This window comes from Mytilus galloprovincialis, chromosome 9 (genome assembly GCF_965363235.1).
Source record: "Mytilus galloprovincialis chromosome 9, xbMytGall1.hap1.1, whole genome shotgun sequence".
Classification (NCBI taxonomy): Eukaryota; Metazoa; Mollusca; class Bivalvia; order Mytilida; family Mytilidae; genus Mytilus; species Mytilus galloprovincialis.
This window is the reverse complement of record NC_134846.1, coordinates 29931723-29957936: the sequence shown is the minus strand read 5'-3', so window position 1 is coordinate 29957936 and position 26214 is coordinate 29931723. Positions and strand designations below refer to the sequence as shown.

The 26214-nt window shown below is 33.0% G+C and overlaps 1 protein-coding gene across 1 annotated transcript in view; it reads left to right on the top strand.

The window, feature by feature from the left end:
• The first annotated feature begins 536 nt into the window (after positions 1–536).
• LOC143044772 (suppressor of SWI4 1 homolog) overlaps positions 537–26214 on the top strand; it is a 42725-nt gene continuing 17047 nt past the window's right edge. The window contains exons 1-4 of the mRNA XM_076216935.1: positions 537–671; positions 15419–15589; positions 17115–17438; positions 21160–21236. Coding sequence (XP_076073050.1) covers positions 651–671; positions 15419–15589; positions 17115–17438; positions 21160–21236 — 593 coding nt within the window. The 5' untranslated portion in view covers positions 537–650. The remainder of the gene's footprint in view (positions 672–15418; positions 15590–17114; positions 17439–21159; positions 21237–26214) is intronic.

Sequence of the window (26214 nt, the reverse complement as noted above, 5' to 3'; positions counted from 1 at the left end):
AGGGACACCTACGGGTGCGGGAATTCTCGCTGCATTGAAGACCCATTGGTTGCCTTCGGCTGTTGTTTGCTCTATGGTCGGGTGGTTGTCGCTTTGACATATTCACCATTTCCTTTCTCAATTTTATTATAAAATTTGGGTCACATAATGTCCTTGCAAAATGAAACAAATTGCCGTTTTAAAAAATAGGGGTCCATGCACTCGTTTTCAAATTAAATCAGTTTGAATGATAAAAATCAGTCGAAAAATGCATCTTTTCCCGATATGTCATAGTTTGACGTCGCGAAAATAACATTTTACGTTAGCAACGTCATTACCTCCCCTGTAACTGTATCGTATGCCCTTAATTACTACGTGACAGCTCAGTGATTTAAGTAGCGGTAACAGGATATACATGAACCTTCCGTACGCTGATTTAATTTAGTTAGCAGATAATATGTTACATACAATGATAAAGAAGCTGCAAATTTTCGTTAGAGAAATAATTATTAAAGTTCTTAAAAAGTAAATTTTTCGCATTGATATTTAAGTACGTTGTAGTGGAGTTGGTGCTTTGTTGGCAATAGTTGCTTTGTGTGTCTGTGTCATATTTTCGACCACCAAATTGATGACGTATACACATCAACACAAGCACATGTTCAGAAAATAAAATGGGACGAGGAAAGAAATTGGTAAAGTATTTATTTGTAGATTTCTGCGGGGAAAATAAGGATTTTATCTACAACGGAGAATCATATTCATTTTTAACAATGCATATTTTTCTATGAAATTCACATCACTCGGGCCAGGAATATAGACTGTTCTCAGCTCCGGCCTAAATTATCCACAAATAATTTATCAGTAATCAGTCAAGGGTCTAACTTAAATAAGTTATTCATTTGTGTTATTAGAGAAAAATAACATGCATGTCGTTATTGTGGGCTAAAATATCAAAATACTGTAATAACATATAGTATGTTACATGTTTCAAAGGGACAATATACATGATATACAAACTTTATTTTGTTAAAGGGAAATTCCGCGATTTTTTACTTATCATCTAATTATGTTCATCTTAACATAAAAAAACACATTTGCAAAGTTTTAAATTTATATTCCTTCTAATAACGGAGAAAATCAAGTATTTGTAACTTTTTTGGTTGAATTCTCGAGTGGGTCGTGACGTTTTAGCCCGATTTGTTGAATTCTGGGAAAAAATAAAATCTGTTTAACTCTTATAGCTTATCGACAATATACGTAATTAAAAGCGCACAGCTGACGAATGGTCGTAGTTATTAACCACAATATAAGAATTAACGAAAATGAATATGCATATACTGTTTTATATTGATTGAATTAAACTCCTATAAAATGATCTCTAGTAAATGTTTTGGAATAAATTTCATTAATTATTGTTGAGATTTTTTTCATAAAATATTTATTGAACATTTTTACTGATATTGAACTGAAAATATTTCAGTTCTATTTACCGTTATTGTTTTGATAATCATTTCAATGCAACTAATGTGTGAGCAGAGTGTGTATATTAGTTTGTAAAGGTCACTGTATATTTCTCGGCTTGAGGTCAATTCGTTTACCTTCTAGCTATTTAGCCGCAGGTGTGAGTTCAAGCGTACACAGGTATAAATGTTGTTATTTGGAAAGGATAAACAGAAAGGATTAGAAAGAGTATGCTGTATTTAATACACTAAGATTTAATACACGATGAGAATAAAGATACAATAATTAAATTGTGTAAATTAATTGAAAATAAAATTCAGATTCGTAATTCCGAAAGTGTATAAAAATAAAAGGAATTATTACATTGGTTGCAATGAATTACATTGATTTCCCAGTTAGATAAAAACCGATAATTTCACATGTGAAATAAACGTGGTTATTTCACTCTCTGACGTCATACAACAATAGGCGTTGTCAAGACGTCAATAACGTCGGATCAAAACAAATTGTCAATGCGTAGGAAAAAGATATAGTTCCTTACATTTTCTACATTAATTTCATAAAAAAAAAGCCATTTGCCCATGTAATAAAAAGCATAACTAATCGCCGTATTTGAATATCAAAAATAAGACAACTTGTGACCGAACGCCGCTATGGATTAAACTCGTGCTGCGCACTCGTTTAATCCATGCGTCGTTCGGTCACGCGTTGTCTTATTTTTGATATTCAAATACGGCGATTAATTATACTATAAACAATTTTTGATTACTTTCTTAGCGGCAATTGGCATAAAGATTCAAATATGAAGTAAAAAAAATAGTAGTTTTAATCTTGAATAAAAACTTAATGCAATATTACCCAATTTGATATACCATTGCACATCTGTTTGATGTCATTGACTTTACCCGAATTTCTTAACTTGTATTCAAATCTGGCTGTGTTTAAATGCTAACAAGAGTGCACACGCTGAAATGTCTCGCCTTCTATACTAATCATTGATATTATGTTGATAGTCCTAAGTATAAAGCTAAGCTTTATTACAACTGTCACATAAACTTAACATTAACCAAGATAACTAAACAAAGACCAATGAACCTTGAAAAAGAGGTCCAGGTCAGATGAACCATGCCAGGCAGACAGGTACAGCTAACAATGCTTCTATACAACATATATAGTTGACACATTACTTATAGTTTAAGAAAAATAGACCAAAACACAAAAACTTAACACTGTGCAATGAACTGTGAAAATGAGGTCATGGTTAAATAAAACCTGCTCGACTGACATAAAGATCATAAAATATTTCCATACACCAAATATAGTTGACCTATGGCATATAGCATTAGATAAAAAGACCAAAACTCAAAAACTTAACTTTGACCACTGAACCATGAAAATGAGGTCAAGGTCACATGACATCTGCCCGCTAGACATGTACACTTAACAATCATTCCATACAACAAATATAGTAGACCTATTGCATATGGTATGAGAAAAACAGACCAAAACACAAAAATTTAACTATAACCACTGAACCATGAAAATGAGGTCAAGGTCAGATGACACCTGCCAGTTGGACATGTACACCTTACAGTCCTTCCATACACCGAATATACAGTACAACCTGTGACATCCTCTTAGTTATGTCCACCCTCTTGCATGGTCAACTTCAATGGTGAACATTTATTGAGGTATTCAATCTTGAGATGTTGGCCATTTATTGGGGGTCATAAAACATAGGTAGATGTGTTATCTAATTATGTTACCTGTTAAAATCAATCAGGGTTGAAGTTTTTAGTTGGTATGTTTCATTAAAATTTACCTGTACAGGTAATTCAGTTGACAGTTTTCTTTTAAAATTGACATTTCACCTTTTTAGCTCACCTGGCCCGAAGGGCCAAGTGAGCTTTTCCCATCACTTTGCGTCCGGCGTCCGGCGTCCGTCGTCCGTCGTCGTCGTCCGTCGTCGTTAACTTTTACAAAAATCTTCTCCTCTGAAACTACTGGGCCAAATTAAACCAAACTTGGCCACAATCATCATTGGGGTATCTAGTTTAAAAAATGTGTGGCGTGACCCGGCCAACCAACCAAGATGGCCGCCATGGCTAAAAATAGAACATAGGGGTAAAATGCAGTTTTTGGCTTATAACTCAAAAATCAAAGCATTTAGAGCAAATCTGACATGGGGTAAAATTGTTTATCAGGTCAAGATCAATCTGCCCTGCAATTTTCAGATGAATCGGACAACCCGTTGTTGGGTTGCTGCCCCTGAATTGGTAATTTTAAGGAAATTTTGCTGTTTTTGGTTATTATCTTGAATATTATTATAGATAGAGATAAACTGTAAACAGCAATAATGTTCAACAAAGTCAGATTTACAAATAAGTCAACAGGACCGAAATGGTCAGTTGACCCCTTTAGGAGTTATTGCCCTTTATAGTCAATTTTTAACCATTTTTCGTAAATCTTAGTAATCTTTTACAAAAATCTTCTTCTCTGAAACTACTGGGCCAAATTAAACCAAACTTGGCCACAATCACAATTGGGGTATCTAGTTTAAAAAATGTGTGGCGTGACCCGGCCAACCAACCAAGATGGCCGCCACAGCTAAAAATAGAACATAGGGGTAAAATTCAGTTTTTGGCTTATAACTCAAAAACCAAAGCATTTAGAGCAAATCTGACATGTAGTAAAATTGATTATCAGGTCAAGATCTATCTGCCCTGAAATTTACAGATGAATCGGACAACCTGTTGTTTGGTTGCTGCCCCTGAATTGGTAATTTTAAGGAAATTTTGCTGTTTTTGGTTATTTATCTTGAATATTATTATAGATGGAGATAAACTGTAAACAGCAATAATGTTCAGCAAAGTAAGATTTACAAATAAGTCAACATGACTGAAATGGTCAGTTGACCCCTTTAGGAGTTATTGCCCTTTATAGTCAATTTTTAACCATTTTTCGTAAATTTTAGTAATCTATTACAAAAATCTTCTCCTCTGAAACCACTGGGCCAAATTAAACCAAACTTGGCCACAATCATCATTGGGGTATCTAGTTTAAAAAATGTGTGGCATGATCCGGTCAACCAACCAAGATGGCCGCCACGGCTAAAAATAGAACATAGGGGTAAAATTCAGTTTTTGGCTTATAACTCAAAAACCAAAGCATTTAGAGCAAATCTGACTGTTGTAAAATTGATTATTAGGTCAAGATCTATCTGCCCTGAAATTTTCAGATGAATCGGACGACCTGTTGTTGGGTTGCTGCCCCTGAATTGGTAATTTTAAGGAAATTTTGCTGTTTTTGGTTATTATCTTGAATATTATTATAGATAGAGATAAACTGTAAACAGCAATAATGTTCAGCAAAGTAAGATTTACAAATAAGTCAACATGACTGAAATGGTCAGTTGACCCCTTTAGGAGTTATTGCCCTTTATAGTCAATTTTTAACCATTTTTCGTAAATCTTAGTTATCTTTTACAAAAATCTTCTCCTCTGAAACTACTGGGCCAAATTAAACCAAACTTGGCCACAATCACAATTGGGGTATCTAGTTTAAAAAATGTGTGGCGTGACCCGGCCAACCAACCAAGATGGCCGCCACAGCTAAAAATAGAACATAGGGGTAAAATTCAGTTTTTGCCTTATAACTCAAAAACCAAAGCATTTAGAGCAAATCTGACATGTAGTAAAATTGATTATCAGGTCAAGATCTATCTGCCCTGAAATGTACAGATGAATCGGACAACCTGTTGTTTGGTTGCTGCCCCTGAATTGGTAATTTTAAGGAAATTTTGCTGTTTTTGGTTATTTATCTTGAATATTATTATAGATGGAGATAAACTGTAAACAGCAATAATGTTCAGCAAAGTAAGATTTACAAATAAGTCAACATGACTGAAATGGTCAGTTGACCCCTTTAGGAGTTATTGCCCTTTATAGTCAATTTTTAACCATTTTTCGTAAATTTTAGTAATCTATTACAAAAATCTTCTCCTCTGAAACCACTGGGCCAAATTAAACCAAACTTGGCCACAATCATCATTGGGGTATCTAGTTTAAAAAATGTGTGGCATGACCCGGTCAACCAACCAAGATGGCCGCCACGGCTAAAAATAGAACATAGGGGTAAAATTCAGTTTTTGGCTTATAACTCAAAAACCAAAGCATTTAGAGCAAATCTGACGTTGTAAAATTGATTATTAGGTCAAGATCTATCTGCCCTGAAATTTTCAGATGAATCGGACGACCTGTTGTTGGGTTGCTGCCCCTGAATTGGTAATTTTAAGGAAATTTTGCTGTTTTTGGTTATCTTGAATATTATTATAGATAGAGATAAACTGTAAACAGCAATAATGTTCAGCAAAGTAAGATTTACAAATAAGTCAACATGACTGAAATGGTCAGTTGACCCCTTTAGGAGTTATTGCCCTTTATAGTCAATTTTTAACCATTTTTCGTAAATCTTAGTTATCTTTTACAAAAATCTTCTCCTCTGAAACTACTGGGCCAAATTAAACCAAACTTGGCCACAATCACAATTGGGGTATCTAGTTTAAAAAATGTGTGGCGTGACCCGGCCAACCAACCAAGATGGCCGCCACAGCTAAAAATAGAACATAGGGGTAAAATTCAGTTTTTGCCTTATAACTCAAAAACCAAAGCATTTAGAGCAAATCTGACATGTAGTAAAATTGATTATCAGGTCAAGATCTATCTGCCCTGAAATGTACAGATGAATCGGACAACCTGTTGTTTGGTTGCTGCCCCTGAATTGGTAATTTTAAGGAAATTTTGCTGTTTTTGGTTATTTATCTTGAATATTATTATAGATGGAGATAAACTGTAAACAGCAATAATGTTCAGCAAAGTAAGATTTACAAATAAGTCAACATGACTGAAATGGTCAGTTGACCCCTTTAGGAGTTATTGCCCTTTATAGTCAATTTTTAACCATTTTTCGTAAATTTTAGTAATCTATTACAAAAATCTTCTCCTCTGAAACCACTGGGCCAAATTAAACCAAACTTGGCCACAATCATCATTGGGGTATCTAGTTTAAAAAATGTGTGGCATGACCCGGTCAACCAACCAAGATGGCCGCCACGGCTAAAAATAGAACATAGGGGTAAAATTCAGTTTTTGGCTTATAACTCAAAAACCAAAGCATTTAGAGCAAATCTGACATTTAGTAAAATTGATTATCAGGTCAAGATCTATCTGCCCTGAAATTTTCAGATGAATCGGACGACCTGTTGTTGGGTTGCTGCCCCTGAATTGGTAATTTTAAGGAAATTTTGCTGTTTTTGGTTATTATCTTGAATATTATTATAGATAGAGATAAACTGTAAACAGCAATAATGTTCAGCAAAGTAAGATTTACAAATAAGTCAACATGACTGAAATGATCAGTTGACCCCTTTAGGAGTTATTGCCCTTTATAGTCAATTTTTAACCATTTTTCGTAAATCTTAGTTATCTTTTACAAAAATCTTCTCCTCTGAAACTACTGGGCCAAGTTCATTATAGATAGAGATAATTGTAAGCAGCAAGAATGTTCAGTAAAGTAAGATTTACAAACACATCACCATCACCAAAACACAATTTTGTCATGAATCCATCTGCGTCCTTTGTTTAATATTCACATAGACCAAGGTGAGCGACACAGGCTCTTTAGAGCCTCTAGTTTTAACAATTTTCACAAAATTTGTAAAATTTTACTAACATTTTCCACTGTAACTACTGGGCAAAGTTCATTATAGATAGAGATAATTGTAAGCAGCAAGAATGTTCAGTAAAGTAAGATCTACAAACACATCACCATCACCAAACCACAATTTTGTCTTGAATCCATCTGTGTCCTTTGTTTAATATTCACAGAGACCAGGGTGAGCGACACAGGCTCTTTAGAGCCTCTAGTTTTGAAAATGTAGAATAAAATATTGTTTTATTCTGTCAATTTATTATTATTTTTCTTTGTCATTAATTTTTATTATTATTTAATAGTTTTTTTTCATTGCTTTTTTGTTTCTTATTCTTTTAATTTCTTCTTGGTAAGAATCTCGAGTAGAAATGGCAAAAAATCAAAGATAAAGTTATTGACAAGCATTTGAAATAAACAGACTTTTAATTATTGTTTTTTTTAAGTAAAAGGTTAATGTACATGATGTACATTGTATTCAATTGTTTGTTTGCATTATTAAATGAATTATTACTATGAATAATAACTAATAATCATGCAAATGACATTTAAAAAAAAAATGAAAGTAATTAAACAATAAAATTGAGAAAGGAAGTCAGTTTCTTAACAAAATAAGATGATCAATATCAATCCTTTTACAATAAATTTTGATAACATCTAATACATGTAATATTATTCTGGAAAACTACAAGCATCATTATATGGTTTAGGAAAAAACTAATTTTGTTTATCTAATTTTTTTTTCAAATCTCAAAACAAGAGTTGTGCACAAACAATCACTGAATAGACTTATTTTCCAAATGCCCACCTAGTTATCATCAAAATTTGATAAATGTTCATTAAAAATGCTAATCATAATGAAAAATGTTCTTATATCTGAATAAAGTGAATCTTATGAAAAGAAATTATTTAAAGAAATTGTCTTGAAACTTATCCATGTTATCAAATATGTTATCTTCAGTTTGGTTAATTGGTGACACTTTTATGGTCTATTAATTAAATCAATTTTTTTTCGGTGTATTATATTGTCAAAAGTGCTGGACTGGCATGATACATATTCTTGGTATACATTTGCAAAGAATATTTCACTCAACCTAGGCCTTTTAGATAAAGTTAATAATTGCAGGGACTTGAATGAATTAATATAAGACTTTTAAAGTCCTTGATAAAAAATTAATTTAAAGAAAAATCTAAGAATAAAAACTTATGATAAAAACTTTAAACTTGATTGTGTCAATAAGTGGAGAATTATTGGTCATAATTTAGAAATAGAAAATAGTGGACAATATAAAATTCCTAGAAAGGATAGAATGTGTAAACTGTGCCTCTTATTGGTCAATGAAGAACACTCCTTCCTTGATTGTAAAATTAACAAAACAACTGAGATAATCTATTTGAAAATCATTTACCTTCTCATAATGTTGTCTCTTACCCAAGGATTTTATTTAGCATAAGTCTTAAAGACAATCTTAAACATATGTTAAACAATGTTGAATGCAGATCAGTCTATCTACAATAATAAACCATTTTGATTTTAGAAAATTAATTTGAGAAACACCTTTTCAATAGAAAAAGGCATGCATTGTAAATGTTTGCAGTTATATTTGAAAATGATATTCATTTATTCTTCACTTACCAAAAAATAGACTTAATACATATAAAAAGTAACTTAAATTGATTAAAAATTATATAAAAGGTATAATATCAAAACTAATACAATGTAGTCATGAGACAATTTTTTTTTTAACATGATTAAGCTATTTGTTCAACTAGTTTTATTATTTTATTTAATTTTTGAATTTCTTGTCATAATCACAGTTAATAAATTTGACAAACACATACATGTATATTTTACCTGAGACACATGACCTGTAAGTTACATAATTTTAACACTTCAATGCATTCAAGATTTCCCTTTATCCTTGACTACTTTTTGATTAATACCTTGTGTATTAAAAAAGCAACAGGGGGTATGATGATGGACATATAGGGCCACCATGGTGAACATATTTTTTATGGCCACCATTAATAAGATAAAGTCACAGGTAGTACTGTACTAGCCCTATTGCTTATACATGTTATAGTATCTGAGATATGGACTTGACCACCAAAACTTAACCTTGTTCACTGATCCATGAAATGAGGTCGAGGTCAAGTGAAAACTGTCTGACAGACACGAGGACCTTGCAAGGTAAGCACATATCAAATATAGTTATCCTATTTAGTGTTTCCTGCAGTTTTTAAAAAGGGCAGGGTAATTGTTAGCTCAGAGGGCACATTAAGCACGATGGACAACAATTTTAGGGCACTTACTTAATATAAACATGCAATTTCTATAAAATGGATTCATTTAAAACATACTAGTTTAATGCTATAAAATGGACATATACATCTGTAATCAATCATTAAAACAAATTGTTAAACAAGAAAAAGTGTTTAAAACATATATATGAAATATTTAAAACAATAAACACAATTAAAAACAAAATCAGTTCTTTAAAAATGTTTAAAAACAAGAAAGAACTATGTCATATATATATAAAAATATTGCTTTGGTCATATCAATTGTCATTGACAAATCCTCCTTTTAATCCCTAAAAACAGGTTGACACATTTCCTGATATCCAAATCATCTATTGATTTGGTATTTGCTGACACTAGAACAAGATTGTTTACGGTTGACACATTCAGTCTATTTCTGCGTTGTGAAACTGTCATTTGAACTTTAGAAAATATATGTTCCGTGCCTCTTTGGTGCTGAAAATAAATAAATTACACATAAAACAAGAATATCTTAAATAATCTGGAAGTTTTTTTATAAATTGTTTCTTTCTTAAATTAATCATGTTAATTCAAATTAAAAACTGAAGAAGTAAATTTAAAAAAAATAATTTGATGAAAAAATGAATTAATTGAAAGTAATTAATATGCAAGTGATTTCATGAGATCCTTGGCCTAACTCAACTTTAACCTTAAATTATCCCTTTGTCAAAAGTTTATTTTTACCCCCGAAATAACACCGTTGCAAGTGCGTAACTATTTTGTAATAAAAATCTACAAACCTTTGAAAAAATGATAAAAGCTTTCTGCATTTTGCGGCCTGTTTCTCATTTTCTTCCTCACGTTTTCGCTTCATCCGATTTGTTAATGGCATGATTAGTATCTGTATTCACTATTCAATCTATTGCAGTTTGCTAATCAGCTGATTATGAAATCGATTACAAAATGGTGTCCTAGTGAACTTTTGTTTACGTTTGAAGGGAAATAACTCGAGCGGTATTCATAAAATATGTCTTTCAGTACCGGTTGTTAATTACATCGATAAAGGCATGGCGTCAGGATTTTCGACAAAATTAGGGCAGGGCGCCAAATTTTTTTCCCAAAAAGGGCAGGGCGTCGAGAAATCGCGGCAGGGCGCCATTACACGCAAAAACCACCTGTAGGAAACACTACTATTACTTATAATAAGAGAGAATTCAACATTACAAAAAATTTGAACTTTTTTTTCAAGTGGTCACTGAACCATGAAAATGAGGTCAAGGACATTGGACATGTGACTGACGGAAACTTCGTAACATGAAGCATCTATATACAAAGTATGAAGCATCCAGGTCTTCCACCTTCTAAAATATAAAGCTTTTAAGAAGTGAGCTAACGCCGCCGCCGTAGCTGCCGCCGGATCACTATCCCTATGTAGAGCTTTCTGCAACAAAAGTTGCAGACTCGACAATAAAACTATCGCAATTTTAAAGTTTTTAATTGAAAAAAAATACAACATACAATATGCATGATTTTTTTTTAGTTTCTTTTTAACATTTCATTCTTACATAATTAAATTCATTAGACAATCATTTACACGAACTTTTTGTGAAAAGAATACCAATTATCTAAGCTAAGGCATTATTTTTTTTCAGGATTTTTGAACATTTTTTTAAAAAATTCTATTATAATATTTGTGCAATGTTGAACATGATAGCCGTCATTAATCCAAATAAGTAATACAGTAGTTGTAATAAAACTTATATTTTAGTCATGCATAACTGATATTGACGAATTTAGAATAGTTCATCCATACAGCGTTGTTCTTGAAACAATCATTATTAGTATACATGTAAGTTTCCTGACGTATAAGCGCCATTGAGGATGAGCTCCAGAGAAAGCAGACTAGTAGCGTTTCGTTCATTTGTTTGTTGGGAAAGGAGAGGAAATGCAACCACTTGTACAGATAAACGACAGAATTACCATACAAGCATTTATAGTCAACACAATCAGAAAGAGTTCCCATCGTTGGACGGGGAATATGAAGGCTTCCAAGAATGAACAAGTGACATGTCTAACTCTGAACAGTTAGAAAACGGACTATCGACATCGACCGCTTGTTCTTGATATTTGAAACTGCATGCATATATACGTATACGTTTATGATAGTGATGAGTTCTTGCGTCTGACAAAAACTAAATTGTAAGGTGATTACTCAAAATCGTTATTTGAAAATCCTGTTTGTGAGATGTAGATTCATTTCAATACAGAAATTTCGTCTATATATTAAGTTTCACAAGTGTATAACACGGAGAAGCTCTGAAGGTACATTACTCCCATTTTGTTTGGGTGTGAACCATCGATGTTTACAGCAAATCAAAGAATAAGATGATGATGGTAGAAAGAACTATGGGCGTCATGTGGCAAATATTACATGCATATGGGACCATGAGTTGTCAATCTGTATGAAAAGATTTCCAATACAACCATATTATTGAGAAGGAATGTTTACATGCTATACTCTCATACTAGTATTACAGGGTTCTTGTGGCGTTCACCTTAGACACACATCTTTTTAACGATGTTTAAAAAAAAACCAGAACCAATTTAATGTCATATTTCCCTATTTTTTGAATATAACTAAAAGTCTTTTATCTGACAAGAATACCCCTATTTAGCGGACAAGTAATTTATTCTTTTTTCTGTTATTGAATACCAAGAAAGAAAATAAATCCCGAAATTAATTTGAAACTTTGATACTCAATAGTTTCCCAGCAAAATATTCACATCCCTTGGGGATAATTAGTGTTCTTCCAGTGGCATATATAGCAATTGTGATGACGAATTACTTCCTTTGTTCGAGAACAATCTTATTGAAATATAAATCTGTGATTTTACTATGTCCACAACTTCAATGAACCAAAGCAAAAGTCATACATCGACCTGTATTTAAATCAAATTGGTTCTCTTCTTCTTCTTCTTCTTCTTCTGGTATACAATAGTCTATCGACATTCGATGATTACATGCTGTTGGCATAAGTGGACTAGTCTATTTACAAAACTTTTAACCCAATTTATTCAAAATATATGTTTTTTTCTTATGTTCAATGTATACATGTATATATTTTAAATTGCGCTATAGTTCCGTAACTTTCTACCCAGTCGTATAAACGAATCGTCGACAAGTGCGTACATTTTTTTAAATCAATATTTCTGGTATGTTCCAATCTGTCCTTCACTATTGACAATGAGTATATATTACATTTTCCCAAATTCACCCTTGGAAAAAATATTTAAATAGATTTTAATTTCATCAAATCTTATTTTTTGGGTATTATTTATATTTTTATGAATAATATTCTTTACACCATGTACACCAGAAATGTTATTTATAAACAAGCGTATGAGTTTAGTAATGACAAGTAAGATTGAGTTGTATATTATACATCTGATAGTTCAAAATGGAAAGTTATAAGTTTTCGGCCGTGTACACTGAGCAATACCTCAGAAGTGAAACGATGCATGAACTTGCAAGCCCGACAGGAAATCGCTTGAATACCTGGACGTGTCACCTCACACTCCTCACAATACCTTTGGAAGTAATACCTTTAGCTATGCTGGTGATCAGATGAGGGAAGATCAGAATTTATTTTAAAAAAGTTTATTACTTTAAAGAATTATGAACAAATTAGATTTTCGAAAACAATTTTCACGGAACACTTATTTATGATTTCAACTTTGACTTTTTACCTAATTCCAATATCAACAGTTTAAAAACAACAGACCATGGTAATTTAAAAAAAATAAGAATATTTTCCGTAACAAGTTAGTTAGTCGGATAAAACAACCGTACGATTGACAAGATATCGACACGCAATTACGACTACATCGGTTACTGTAGTTTTGTTCCTTTGTGGTTTATAGACATATCGTTGTTATTAATCGGGAAAGAAGACAAAATGGCCGAACGCAGAGAATTGATACTCTAAATTTAAAATCGATGGTGATCGCTTATCTAGCGGAATAAAACTTTAATATCTATGAATTTGAGCATTTTTATACAGAATGAACATAATATCAATTTTTGATTTTTTTGCGAAGTTTCCCTTTAAATTTTTCACAAGTTCTATTGATATTATAATTTTCTTTGTGTATACTTAACTTTGCAAAGATATAGTATAGCAGTTCATAGTTTACCAATCATGCATAGTACACCTACATGTATGTTATTACAGAAAATATATTCCTGCAATAACTAAAGGGTGTTATTACAGCTTCTCTAAATCTCTTTAAGACTTTGCTCAGACATATATCACAATGTATTTCAATTCATTGTAAGAAATGATGATCAGAACTTGTAATGAGGCACTGCGCAAGATTCCAAGTAATTCCCAAGTGTCTCATTTACTCTCATATAATAAGTTACATGACTGTAATAACTAAGCCTTGTTATTACAGCTTAATTTTCCCTTAAAGGCCTTGTCTCATTGATTTACTATGGTTGATCAAAATTGTATTAATGGAATTAGAAAATTAGTTATCAAGGTAATATATTAAGCCACTGCGCAAAGTTTCAAGTATTCCCAAGTGCCCACAAAAGACAAAATATTTATGATATATTTAACTGATAACAAACATATGTTACTACAGATTAAGGAAAAAAGAGTAGACAACTCATGAAAGTGTCTGTAATACAATATAACACATGCATGTTATTTTTCTCTAATAACTTATTTAAGTTAGACCCTTGACTGGTAATGGCTTTCATTCCATATTAATATAAAGCCATGTAAGATTGCTTTATATACCTCTTCAACCAATACATCAATAGTAGTTTTCTTCATTTCCACAAAAATGCAGTAGTATCCCCATGGGGCATGAACCCCATAATTTTTTATCTGTTCATAATATATTTTTTTCAATGACAATGTCTTTTTGCTCTTACTCACTATGTAATGAGGGTAGTGATAACAGGCACTTGTTTCTATCCATGGGAAGGTCGATTATCCATATTAAAAGAAGAAGTTGGCTAATGAAAACAAAATTGAGGTCATGTCTCCACTTTGGATGCTTTTTGTACCCTTAAAGCTGGGAACAGTACCATATATTTAACGGGAAATGAATCTGATAGGATTATAGTATAAAACTTGCTGAGATTTATAGATTTTGGTAACGTCTGACTAAAAAGCTATCTGAACTGCTCAATAAATTAACCACTGAACTCTAAATCATAAATAAATACAATTTTATCACAAAGAAGATATACATGTATTTTGCATTATAAAATTACCAAAATAAGTTTGGTTTATGTGATGTATAGTGTTTTATAATTGTTTGGGAATTAGGGTACCATCGTGGTAATCACCCCCAATTTTCTTATCCCCCAGTTTGCATTCTCATTCTGTGATGAAATGAATGCAATTTTAACAAATTTGAAGTGACAGAATACAAGTTGTTGATACACTGACATGACTGACATCACTATACAACTGGTTTGAATGACATTTTATTGATATTATCAGAAATTATTAGGATAATAGCAAGTCAGTATTTTACACAAATTCTGACAAGTATACGTAATAATTAATTGCCCCTATAGCTTGAAATCATTTTTTTTTTAGTTTTCTCTTTTAGGTGGGACACACATTTTTATTGACAACCAAGAGCTAGCTGAAAGAGAAAATGTATCCAGATCTGTGGAAAGAAAATTTACTTTAATAGTCATTAATTAAATAATCTATATATATTCATGATATTGTCATATAAACACATGTTTGTGACAGTGAACAAAAAACTAACATACACTCATATATATAATATATATATGTATATATCAATTGTTGCAATTAATGATGACACAAAATAACAAATCTCTTTTAACTGAAACGATGGGGAACCAACACTTTTGATTTGCGTTCTGTTTTATGGTAACAAAACTACACTAACACAAGTACATGACTTGTGATTGAATTTCAATTTTATATATTTATATTATTAATTAATTCCTTTACAGGGACGGTCTGCCAAGAAGGCTAGGGCAAGTCAAACAGGAAATGTAGAAGAAGAATTTAAGAAAGCACCCCATTCCTTTGTATTCCATCGTGGACATGTTGGAAAGAATATCAAACAGTTAATTACAGATATGAGACATGTGATGGAACCCTATACAGCCTCAAAGTTAAAGGTATTATTACTTGTAAACTTACACATGTTACATTGTTACACTGTTTATACACTGCTCAGAAATTAGTTGAACAACAAGCAAAGTCATGAATGTGTCTCTATATATACCTGTAGTACTGATTTAATGGAAATGGATACATGCAGTTGGGCTTGGATTGAGTCAGACTGACATCCTTTTTGATGGAATTCTAACTACTAAGGATATACAATTGTTGTATTGTTATTTGTGGGAAACTAGTCATTCCTTTCACCTGGTACTATTACCCTTCTCAACCAGTGATCAGTATCATCTATATAAAGGAAATTTCATATATAAGGTATTCAAAAACTAGACTTTAACCTTCTAAGTTTACAAGTAGGAAAAGTACCAAATCACTAAAAAAGATAAAGGGTTGAATTATCTATGTTAAAAAAGAGGGTGAAAGATACTAGACAGTCAGAGCTCATGATCAGACATAAACAAGTCGATTTTTGTTTTTGACTTAAAGAAGTCAAAACATGTATTTATCATAAAAATTTGTTTTCAATTTTAGACTTACATTGTATCTAAGTCAGAAAATGACAGACTTGTTTAGGTCTATTTATGTTGATGAAAAAACTTAATTTTACTTGGTGGCCAAAGTACACCACCTATGACAGCAAAAATCTGTCTGAGAGTTCACAAGGACTTGAGCTATCTATATAGCTATATTTAATTATCTAATTGAACATCCTTACTAAACACAGCTGTTTTACCTCATTAAGTGTGGTTCCAGGTGGTTGCATATCTCCGATTTTTTAGACTCTCAGTCATATTTTTCTTTAGAAGACAAAGCATTGTCTTTCAGTGTTGTAATTATTTGATTTAGATGCATGACCTTAATATGCGTGGGTCTTGATGAAGTTAACCAATTTTGATAACATATCGACTCCTAGACTTGTAGGAGTCGATATTTGCAACTTTTTGATTCTGGTCAATTATTTCTTGCTTAACAATATTTGACTTATTAAAGTCGTATTTTGTCTTGCATTAAAGGGAGACAAATCCTAAAACTTACAAATTTAGACCTCTATGAGTCAAAAGCAGATTCAGACTTGTTTATGTCTGAGCTCTGACTGCTAGAGAGACAGTCAAACTGACTCATAGATCGAAAATAAGCTGACAACACCAAGGCTAAAAAAGAAAAAGAAAAGTACACAATACACAACTTAGAACACTTAACTTTCTGGGTGTATATTATGAAAACCACAAATCCATGTGTCAGTGAAAAGACATTTTATTTGCCTTGATCATGAGAATTATAATATAATAATACTCTATTCTGAAAGCAATACAGCTTATAGGATACTAAACTAATACCCTGGCCCACAAAAATATTTTATCTTATCTATATTGGCTTTTTACTGTTATGTATACAGGTATCTATTGATGCCTGGACTTATACTACATGTATTTGAACTGATTCTGTATACCTCCTTCCTACAATGCAGTTAATATGCCTCAGTAGCCACAATGTCAACAAGCATGCATTTGTTTTACTTAACAGGTTAGAAGAAAAAATGTACTGAAGGATTATGTGGGCGTGGCTGGACCTCTTAATGTATCACATTTTCTCATGTTCACAAAAACAGAAGTGGCAACAAACTTTAGAGTTATTAGAATACCACGAGGCCCCACGTTGACTTTCAAGATACAGAACTATTGTTTAGCCAGAGATGTCATTACGTCTCTCAAAAGACCAAACTTGGAACAGAAGCAGTTCCAGCACCATCCCCTTCTGGTCATGAATAATTTCAGTGGTGATGATGTGCACCTGAAACTGATGGCCACCATGTTCCAGAATATGTTCCCATCTATTAATGTCAACAAGGTTTGTATATTCATGTTTTTGTGTAAGAATACAATACATAAGATATATATAATAAAAATTAAATGGTTCATTATATATTTATCAGGCTTAAGTGATAAATAGGCGAAAGATACCAAAGGCATAATCAAACGCCGAAATTAGAAATGAACTTACAATGCCCAGACACAATGCCAGATGCCATGGCGAAAAATGAAAAACCACCAAAAGATGAAAAATATGTGAAAGATACCAAAAGTATTTATCAAACTCAGAAACTGAAGAGGAATTGACAATGCCATCATGGCCATGGCAAAAAATGAAAAACCATAAAAAAACAAACAACAGTTTACAAAACACAACAGAGAAAACTAAAGACTTAGAAACACTTCACCCCTCTGAAAACAGAGGGTTAGATATATATGTGAATAGATGTTCTACAAACAATGGACAAGCTGGATTCTCAACTTTTTATTTTTACTTTGAATTAAAATCTTTTAATAGAGTCATGAACATACTATATATACAAAGATATTGTAAAGCAACTTCTTTTTCATGGATACTTTATTTCACCATAAGACCTTTCTAGCCCACTTCACAAAAAAATGCTTCAGGGTGACTAATTTTGCTTGATTTTCTAACTAACTTAATGTAAGCTAGCACAGAAAGATCCAAGTTGTACACCTTCGCAGCAATTTAGATTTGCAATATCTTTCTGGTGTGAAAGAGTGTTTCTAGCACTTTTTTTCACTAGTTTTTAGCTCACCTGGCCCAAAGGGCCAAGTGAGCTTTTCTCATCACTTGGCGTCCGGCGTCCGTCGTCCGTCGTCCGTCGTCGTCGTCGTCGTCGTCCGTCGTTAGCTTTTACAAAAATCTTCTCCTCTGAAACTACTGGGCCAATTTTTACCAAACTTGGCCACAATCATTATTAGGGTATCTAGTTTAAAAATTGTGTCCGGTGACCCGGCCAACCAACCAAGATGGCCGCCATGGCTAAAAATAGAACATAGGGGTAAAATGCAGTTTTTGGCTTATAACTCAAAAACCAAAGCATTTAGAGCAAATCTGACATGGGGTAATATTGTTCATCAGGTCAAGATCTATCTGCCCTGAAATTTTCAGATGAATCGGACATTCCGTTGTTGGGTTACTGCCCCTGAAATGGTAATTTTAAGGAAATTTTGCTGTTTTTGGTTATTATCTTGAATATTATCATAGATAGAGGTAAACTGTAAACAGCAAAAATGTTCAGTGAAGTAAGATCTACAAATAAGTCAACAATACCAAAATGGTCTGTTGACCCCTTTAGGAGTTATTGCCCTTTATAGTCAATTTTTAACCATTTTTCGTAAATCTTGGTCATCTTTTACAAAAATCTTCTCCTCTGAAACTACTGGGCCAAATTAAACCAAACTTGACCACAATCATCATTGGGGTATTTAGTTAAAAAAATATGTCCGGTGAACTGGCCAGCCAACCAAGATGGCCGCCATGGCTAAAAATAGAACATAGGGGTAAAATGCAGTTTTTGGCTTATCACTCAAAAACCAAAGCATTTAGAGCAAATCTGTCATCAGGTAAAATTGTTTATTAGGTCAAGATCTATCTGCCCTGAAATTTTGAGATGAATTGGACAACCCGTTGATAGGTTGCTGCCCCTGAATTGGTAATTTTAAGGACATTTTGCTGTTTTTTGTCGAGCCTGCAACTTTTGTTGCAGAAAGCTCGACATAGGGATAGTGATCCGGCGGCGGCTACGGCGGCGGCGGCGGTGTTAGCTAACTTCTTAAAAGCTTTATATTTTAGAAGGTGGAAGACCTGGATGCTTCATACTTTGTATATGGATGCCTCATGTTACGAAGTTTCCGTCAGTCACATGTACAATGTCCTTGACCTCATTTTCATGGTTCAGTGACCACTTGAAAAAAAAGTTGAGATTTTTTGTAATGTTGAATTCTCTCTTATTATAAGTAATAGGATAACTATATTTAATATGTGCGTACCTTGAAAGGTCCTCATGTCTGTCAGACAGTTTTCACTTGACCTCGACCTCATTTCATGGATCAGTGAACAAGGTTAAGTTTTGGTGGTCAAGTCCATATCTCAGATACTACAAGTAATAGGGCTAGTATATTCGGTGTATGGAAGGACTGTAAGGTGTTCATGTCCAACTGGCAGGTGTCATCTGACCTTGACCTCATTTTCATGGTTCAGTGGTTATAGTTTAATTTTTGTGTTTTGGTCTGTTTTTCTCATACTATATGCAATAGGTCTACTATATTTGTTGTATGGAATGATTGTAAGGTGTACCTATCTAGCGGGCAGATGTCATGTGACCTTGACCTCATTTTCATGGTTCAGTGGTCAAAGTTAAGTTTTTGAGTTTTGGTCTTTTTATCTAATACTATATGCCATAGGTCATCTATATTTGGTGTATGGAAATATTTTATGATCTTTATGTCAGTCGCACAGATTTTATTTGACCGTGACCTCATTTTCACGGTTCATTGCACAGTGTTAAGTTTTTGTGTTTTGGTCTATTTTTCTTAAACTATAAGTAATAGGTCAACTATATATGTTGTATAGAAGCATTGTTAGCTGTACATGTCTGCCTGGCATGGTTCATCTGACCTTGACCTCATTTTCAAGGTTCATTGGTCTTTGTTTAGTTATCTTGGTTAATGTTAAGTTTATGTGACAGTTGTATTAAAGCTTAGCTTTATACTTAGGACTATCAACATAATATCAATGATTAGTATAGAAGGCGAGACATTTCAGCGTGTGCACTCTTGTGGTTATTATCTTGAATATTATTATAGATAGAGATAAACTGTAAACAGCAAAAATGTTCAGCAAAGTAAGATCTACAAATAAGTCAACAGGACCAAAATGGTCTGTTGATTTCTTTAGGAGTTATTGCCCTTTATAGTCAATTTTTAACCATTTTGTAAATCTTAGTTATCTTTTACAAAAACCTTCTCCTCTGAAACTACTGGGTCAAATTAAGCCAAACTTGGCCACAATCATCATTGGGGTAATTAGTTTAAAAATTGTGTCCCGTGACCTGGCCAACCAACCAAGATGGGGGCCATGGCTAAAAATAGAACATAGGGGTGAAATGTAGATTTTGGCTTATAACTCTGAAACCGCAGCCTTTAGAGCAAATTTGACATGGGGTAAAATTGTTTATCAGGTCAAGATCTATCTGCCCTGAAATTTTCAGATGAATCTGACAACCTGTTGTTGGGTTGCTGCCCCTGAATTGGTAATTTTAAGGAAATTTTGCTGTTTTTGGTTATTACCTTGAATATTATTATAGATAGATTAAACTGTAAACATCAATAATGTTAAGCAAAGTAAGATTTACAAATAAGTCAACATGACGGAAATGGTCAATTGACCCCTAAGGAGTTATTGTCCTTTATAGTCAATTTTTAACAATTTTCATAAAATTTGTAAATTTTAACTAACATTTTCCACTGAAACTACCGGGCCAAGTTCATTATAGATAGAGATAATTGTAAGTAGCAAGAATGTTCAGTAAAGTAAGATGTACAAACACATCACCATCACTAAAACACAATTTTGTCATGAATCTATCTGCTTCCTTTGTTTAATATTCACATAGACCAAGGTGAGCGACACAGGCTCTTTAGAGCCTCTAGTTTTTTTCAAAGTGGATTGCTCAACACCTGCAAAAGTTTTTGTTTTTAATTCACATATACACTGACTTAATGTTTTTCAGGTAAAATTAAACCAGATTAGAAGGTGTGTTATGGTGAATTATAATCCAGAAACAAAGACCATAGATTTCAGACATTAGTAAGTTTCTAATCAGACTAACATTATCTTATGTAATAACGTATGCAAGATGACAGATATTTGATAGTTTCTGCTCTATGGTCGGGTTGTTGTCGCTTTGACACATTCCCCATTTCCTTTCTCAATTTTATCTGTTAGATTCATTCACCTTTTTTAGCTCACCTGGCCCATAAGGTCAAGTGAGCTTTTCTCATCACTTGGCGTCCGTCGTCGTCCGTCATCCGTCTTCGTTAACTTTTACAAAAATCTTTTCCTCTGAAACTACTGGGCCAAGTTTAAGTTTAACCAAACTTGGCCACAATCATCACTAGGGTATCTAGTTTAAAAAATGTGTCTGAAAATAGAACATAGGGGTAAAATGTAGATTTTGGCTTATATCTCTGAAACCAAAGCATTTAGAGCAAATCTGACAAGGGGTAAAAGGTCAAGATTTATCTGCCCTCAAGTTTTCAGACAAATCAGACAACCCATTGTTGGGTTCCTGCCCCAAAATTAGTAATTTTAAGGAAATTTTGCAGTTTTTAGTTATTATCTTGAATATTATTTTAGATAGAGATAAACTGTAAACAGCAATAATGTGCAGCAAAGTAAGATCTACAAAAAAGTCAACAATGACCAAAATTGTCAGTTGGCCCCTTAATGAGTTATTGCCCTTTATAGTCAATTTTAAACTTTTTTCTAAAATTTTAGTTATCTTTTAAAAAAATCTTCTCCTCTGAAACTACTGGACCAAATTTAACCAAACTCTGCCACAATCAATAATGGGGTATCTAGTTTAAAAAATGTGTCCGATGACCCAGCCCATGAATCAAGATGGCGGACATGGCTAAAAATAGTACATAGGGTAAAATGCAGTTTTTGGTTCAAATCTCTGAAACCAAAGCATTAAGAGCAAATCTGCTGTGGATACAATTGTTCATTAGGTCAAGATCTATTTGCCCTGAAATTTTTAGACCAATCTGACAACTTTTTGTTGGGTTGCTGCCCCTGAAATGGTAATTTTAAGAAAATTTTGCAGCTTTTGGTTATTACATGTATTATCTTGAGTATTATCATAGACAGAGATAAACTGTAAACAGCAATAATGTACAGCAAAGTAAGAACTTACAAATAAGTCAACATGACCAAAATGGTCAATTGACCCCTTAAGGAGTTATTGCCATTTATAGTAAATTTTTTACAATTTTTGTAAGTTTTGTAAATTTTTGTTTAAATTTTTATGCCCCACCTTTGATGGAAGAGGGGCATTATGTTTTCTGGTCTGTGCGTCCGTTCTTCGTTGGTCTGTTCCTTTGTCCGTTTGTTCGCCCTGCTTCAGGTTAAAGTTTTTGGTCAAGGTAGTTTTTATGCAGTTAAGCTGCATTATGCGAGCACCCTAGATTTGTGTTCTACCCAATAAATCCTGAAATACTTGCCATTGTTATTATCTAGCTTGTTACTATGTTATATATAACTAATTGAACACTTTTTTAATACTTTTTATTCTGGATTACAAAAAAAATGACCAGAAAAACCTTAAATGATCGTCGATTTATCCAAATATTTTAAAGTTACACATAGGAAGTAGTGCTTATTAAAAATCCTTGTGTAGTTCATTATGACTTGTGCTTTTAGCTAAGATGTCAAAGAACAATTGTATGAAATATTTAATCGCCGAAAATTTCTTAAGACAAGCAGTTAAGATTTCCTAAATGACAAAACTCGTAGGAATATTGTTTGTCATCAATACGTAGTACAACTACGTCAGTAGTCTATTATATAATTCAACTGTTCATGCTGTTGGCGGCAATTTCAAATTAGAAAAAGAAATTTTCGTAGCTTTTCAATTTGGAGGCAGGTGTGCAATTAGCTAGCTTTATACAGAAAATTGCCGACAAATATTGTATAAATTCGAGTAAAATCGTATCTGATTGAAAAAAACAACATTGTAAACACATAACAATGACGGCCGTGAAGACAAAATTTTACAAAATCGGATCCGATTCCGGAAGCGGATAAGGGTAATTCCGGGTTTGACGATCATTTACAAATAAATCCAAGCAGGTGAAAAAATACATCTATGCATGGTAAAGGAATATAAACACTAGTATTGTAAACCAAAAGATATATGTAAAAGAAAGAAAAAGCAGAAAAATATTTTATTCAAAAACTAAAAATTACTTTTTGATAAATTTTAATTTAAAAATCCAATACAATGTGACAGCTGGGAACAGTATATCTAACAATATACATGTTCATGGTCACAGTCTAAATTTTCTTTATAAATGATAAATGATGATAATGCATGTGAGATGCTTTTAAAGTGTAAACATATTACTGCAATTTCGAGGGACTATTTGTTTTTTCTCAATTTTGAAGGGTCAATTAAGGTAGCTGAAAGTTTCATTCTTTATTTTCACAAATAATGCAACTATATTATATATACCTTAATGTAAGTAAATCATATATCAATATGAAAAATCAAATGAAATATAGGAAGAGTCGCTAGGGGTCACCCCACCCCTCCTGTTTTAGAATTTAAAAATGGTCGAGATCCCCATCCCTAAACCATATATATTCATGTATGGGACAATATAACAAATCAGATGAAAGATGGGGGGAGTCCCTGAGGTCACTGTTCACGCTCCTGTTTGAGAACTTGGAAATGGTCAAGATCCTTACCCCTAAACCATATATACTCATGTATGGGACAATATAACAAATCAAATGAAATATAAGGGAAGTCCCTGTGGTCATCCCAACCCTCCTGTTTGAGAACTTGGAAACGGTCGAGATCCCCACACCAAAACAATATATATTCATGTATGGATCAATATAACTAATTAAATGAAATATAGGGGGAGTCCCTTGGGTCACCCTACCCTTCCTGTTTGAGAACTTGGAAACCAATGAGATCCCCACCCCTAAACCATATATATTCATATATGGGACAATATAACAAATAAAATGAAATGTAGGGGAAGTCCCTAGGGTCACCCTACCCCCAGTGGTGGATCCAGAAATTTTCATAAGTGGGGCCCACTGACTGACCTAAGAGGGGCCCGCTCCAGTCATGCTTCAGTGATTACCTATATAAGCAACCAAATTTTTTCCAAAAAAGGGGGGGGGGGGCCCTGCCCCCTAAATCCTCTGCCTACCCCTACCTGTTTGAGAACTTGAAAACCGTTAAGATCCCTACCCCTAAATTATATATACTTATATGTATGGGACAAAATAACAAATCATTTACATTTACTATGGGCAAGTCAGTCAGACCTCATCTTTGATCCCTGTTGTAGTGAACATTTGTCTGATTCGTGTCTCATAACTTTTGTACTATAGAACACACACTCAGTTTTCTTTCCAGGGAAACCAGTCCATTCATACTATTACATGTTCATACTACGTCAAATTGAACTTCTAGCAGTCAAATAAAACCAAGGTTAACTACCAAGTAGAACAACTGCAATCATTGGGAACTTGTACCACTGCAGACTCACCATAAAAAATATACATTTATATATGCATTGCTTTTGAAACCTTGATAACATATAAATTATTTGTCTTAATAAATAAATCATTAGATAAACATGAATGTACTATATATGAATGTTTAATGTTGAGGCAACATTGCCACAGTTTTCATAATTACGGTTGCCTTGGTTTTTGGTTAACTGCCTTCAGCGCTTACAGCGCTTTGATTTATGAAGTTGAAGTCCAATCAACTTGAAACTTAGTACACATGTTCCCTATGATATGATCTATCTAATTTTAATGCCAAATTAGAGTTTTGACCCCAATTTCAGGGGCCACTGAACATAGAAAATGATACCGCGAGTTGGGCATCCGTGTACTTGGGACACATTCTTGTTACAAATTATATTCAACTGTCACTTCTGGGCAAAATTAATTATAGATAGAGATAACTGTAAGCAGCAAGATTGTTCAATAAAGTAAGATCGACAAACACATCACCAACATCAAAACACAATTTTGTCATGTGTCCTTTGTTTAATATGCACAAAGACCAAGGTGAGCGACACAGGCTCTTTGGGGCCTCTTGAATTGTTTACTTTTAATATAGAAAATCAACTTGAAACTTCTTCTTTTCACATTATGGATTAATCAGTGATGAAATAATGTCTGTTTTGTTCACGCATCGTTGTCAATATAATGGAATTTTATGTGACTGTCATACAAGTGAGAGGTTAAGCTAGCTATAAAACCAGGATCAATCCACCATATTCTACATGAGGATATGCCCTTACATAGTCAGGAATATGACAGTTGTTGTTCATTCGCTTGATTTGTTTTATCATTGGATTTTGGGTCCGTGTATATCTGCGTCCATTCGTTTTTCGTTTTGAAATATCAAAAACAAAAAACAAAAAACGAAAGTGTTTTCATTTTTCGTTTTTGATTTCATAAAAACCAAAAGGAAAATCGAAAGTGTTTTCATTTTTCGTTTTTGATCTCTTAAAAACCAAAATGAAAAACAAAAGTGTTTTCGTTTTTCGTTTTTGATTTGACAAACAAAAAACGAAAAACAAAAGTATTTTCATTTTTGAATTTTGATTTCTCAAAAACTAAAATCGAAAAATGAAAGTGTTTTCATTTTTCATTTTTGATTTCACAAAAACAAAAAACGAAAAACGAAAGTGTATTTATGTTATCTTTCCAACACAGTTTAATTGTCATTCCAAAAATGACAATGTTGTCATTTGTCATTCATTTAAAGGTCGTTAAAGTATACATGCACAGCGGTTGTCAGATCAATACTACTTTAATCGAAGATAATGTCGACGGATGCAAAAGTCTTTATCAATCTAAACAATAAGGGTGCGTGATCTTTACTTTTAAGTTTGGAGAGGTTAATCTAAGATGATAATATTGTAGCGTAACTAGCCTCTTTTACAAATAAAGCAAACTATATATTGTTGGCGCGGGAAGGGCTCAAGGACTCCAGAAGAACTGGAAAAAATTATACAAAATCTTTCAC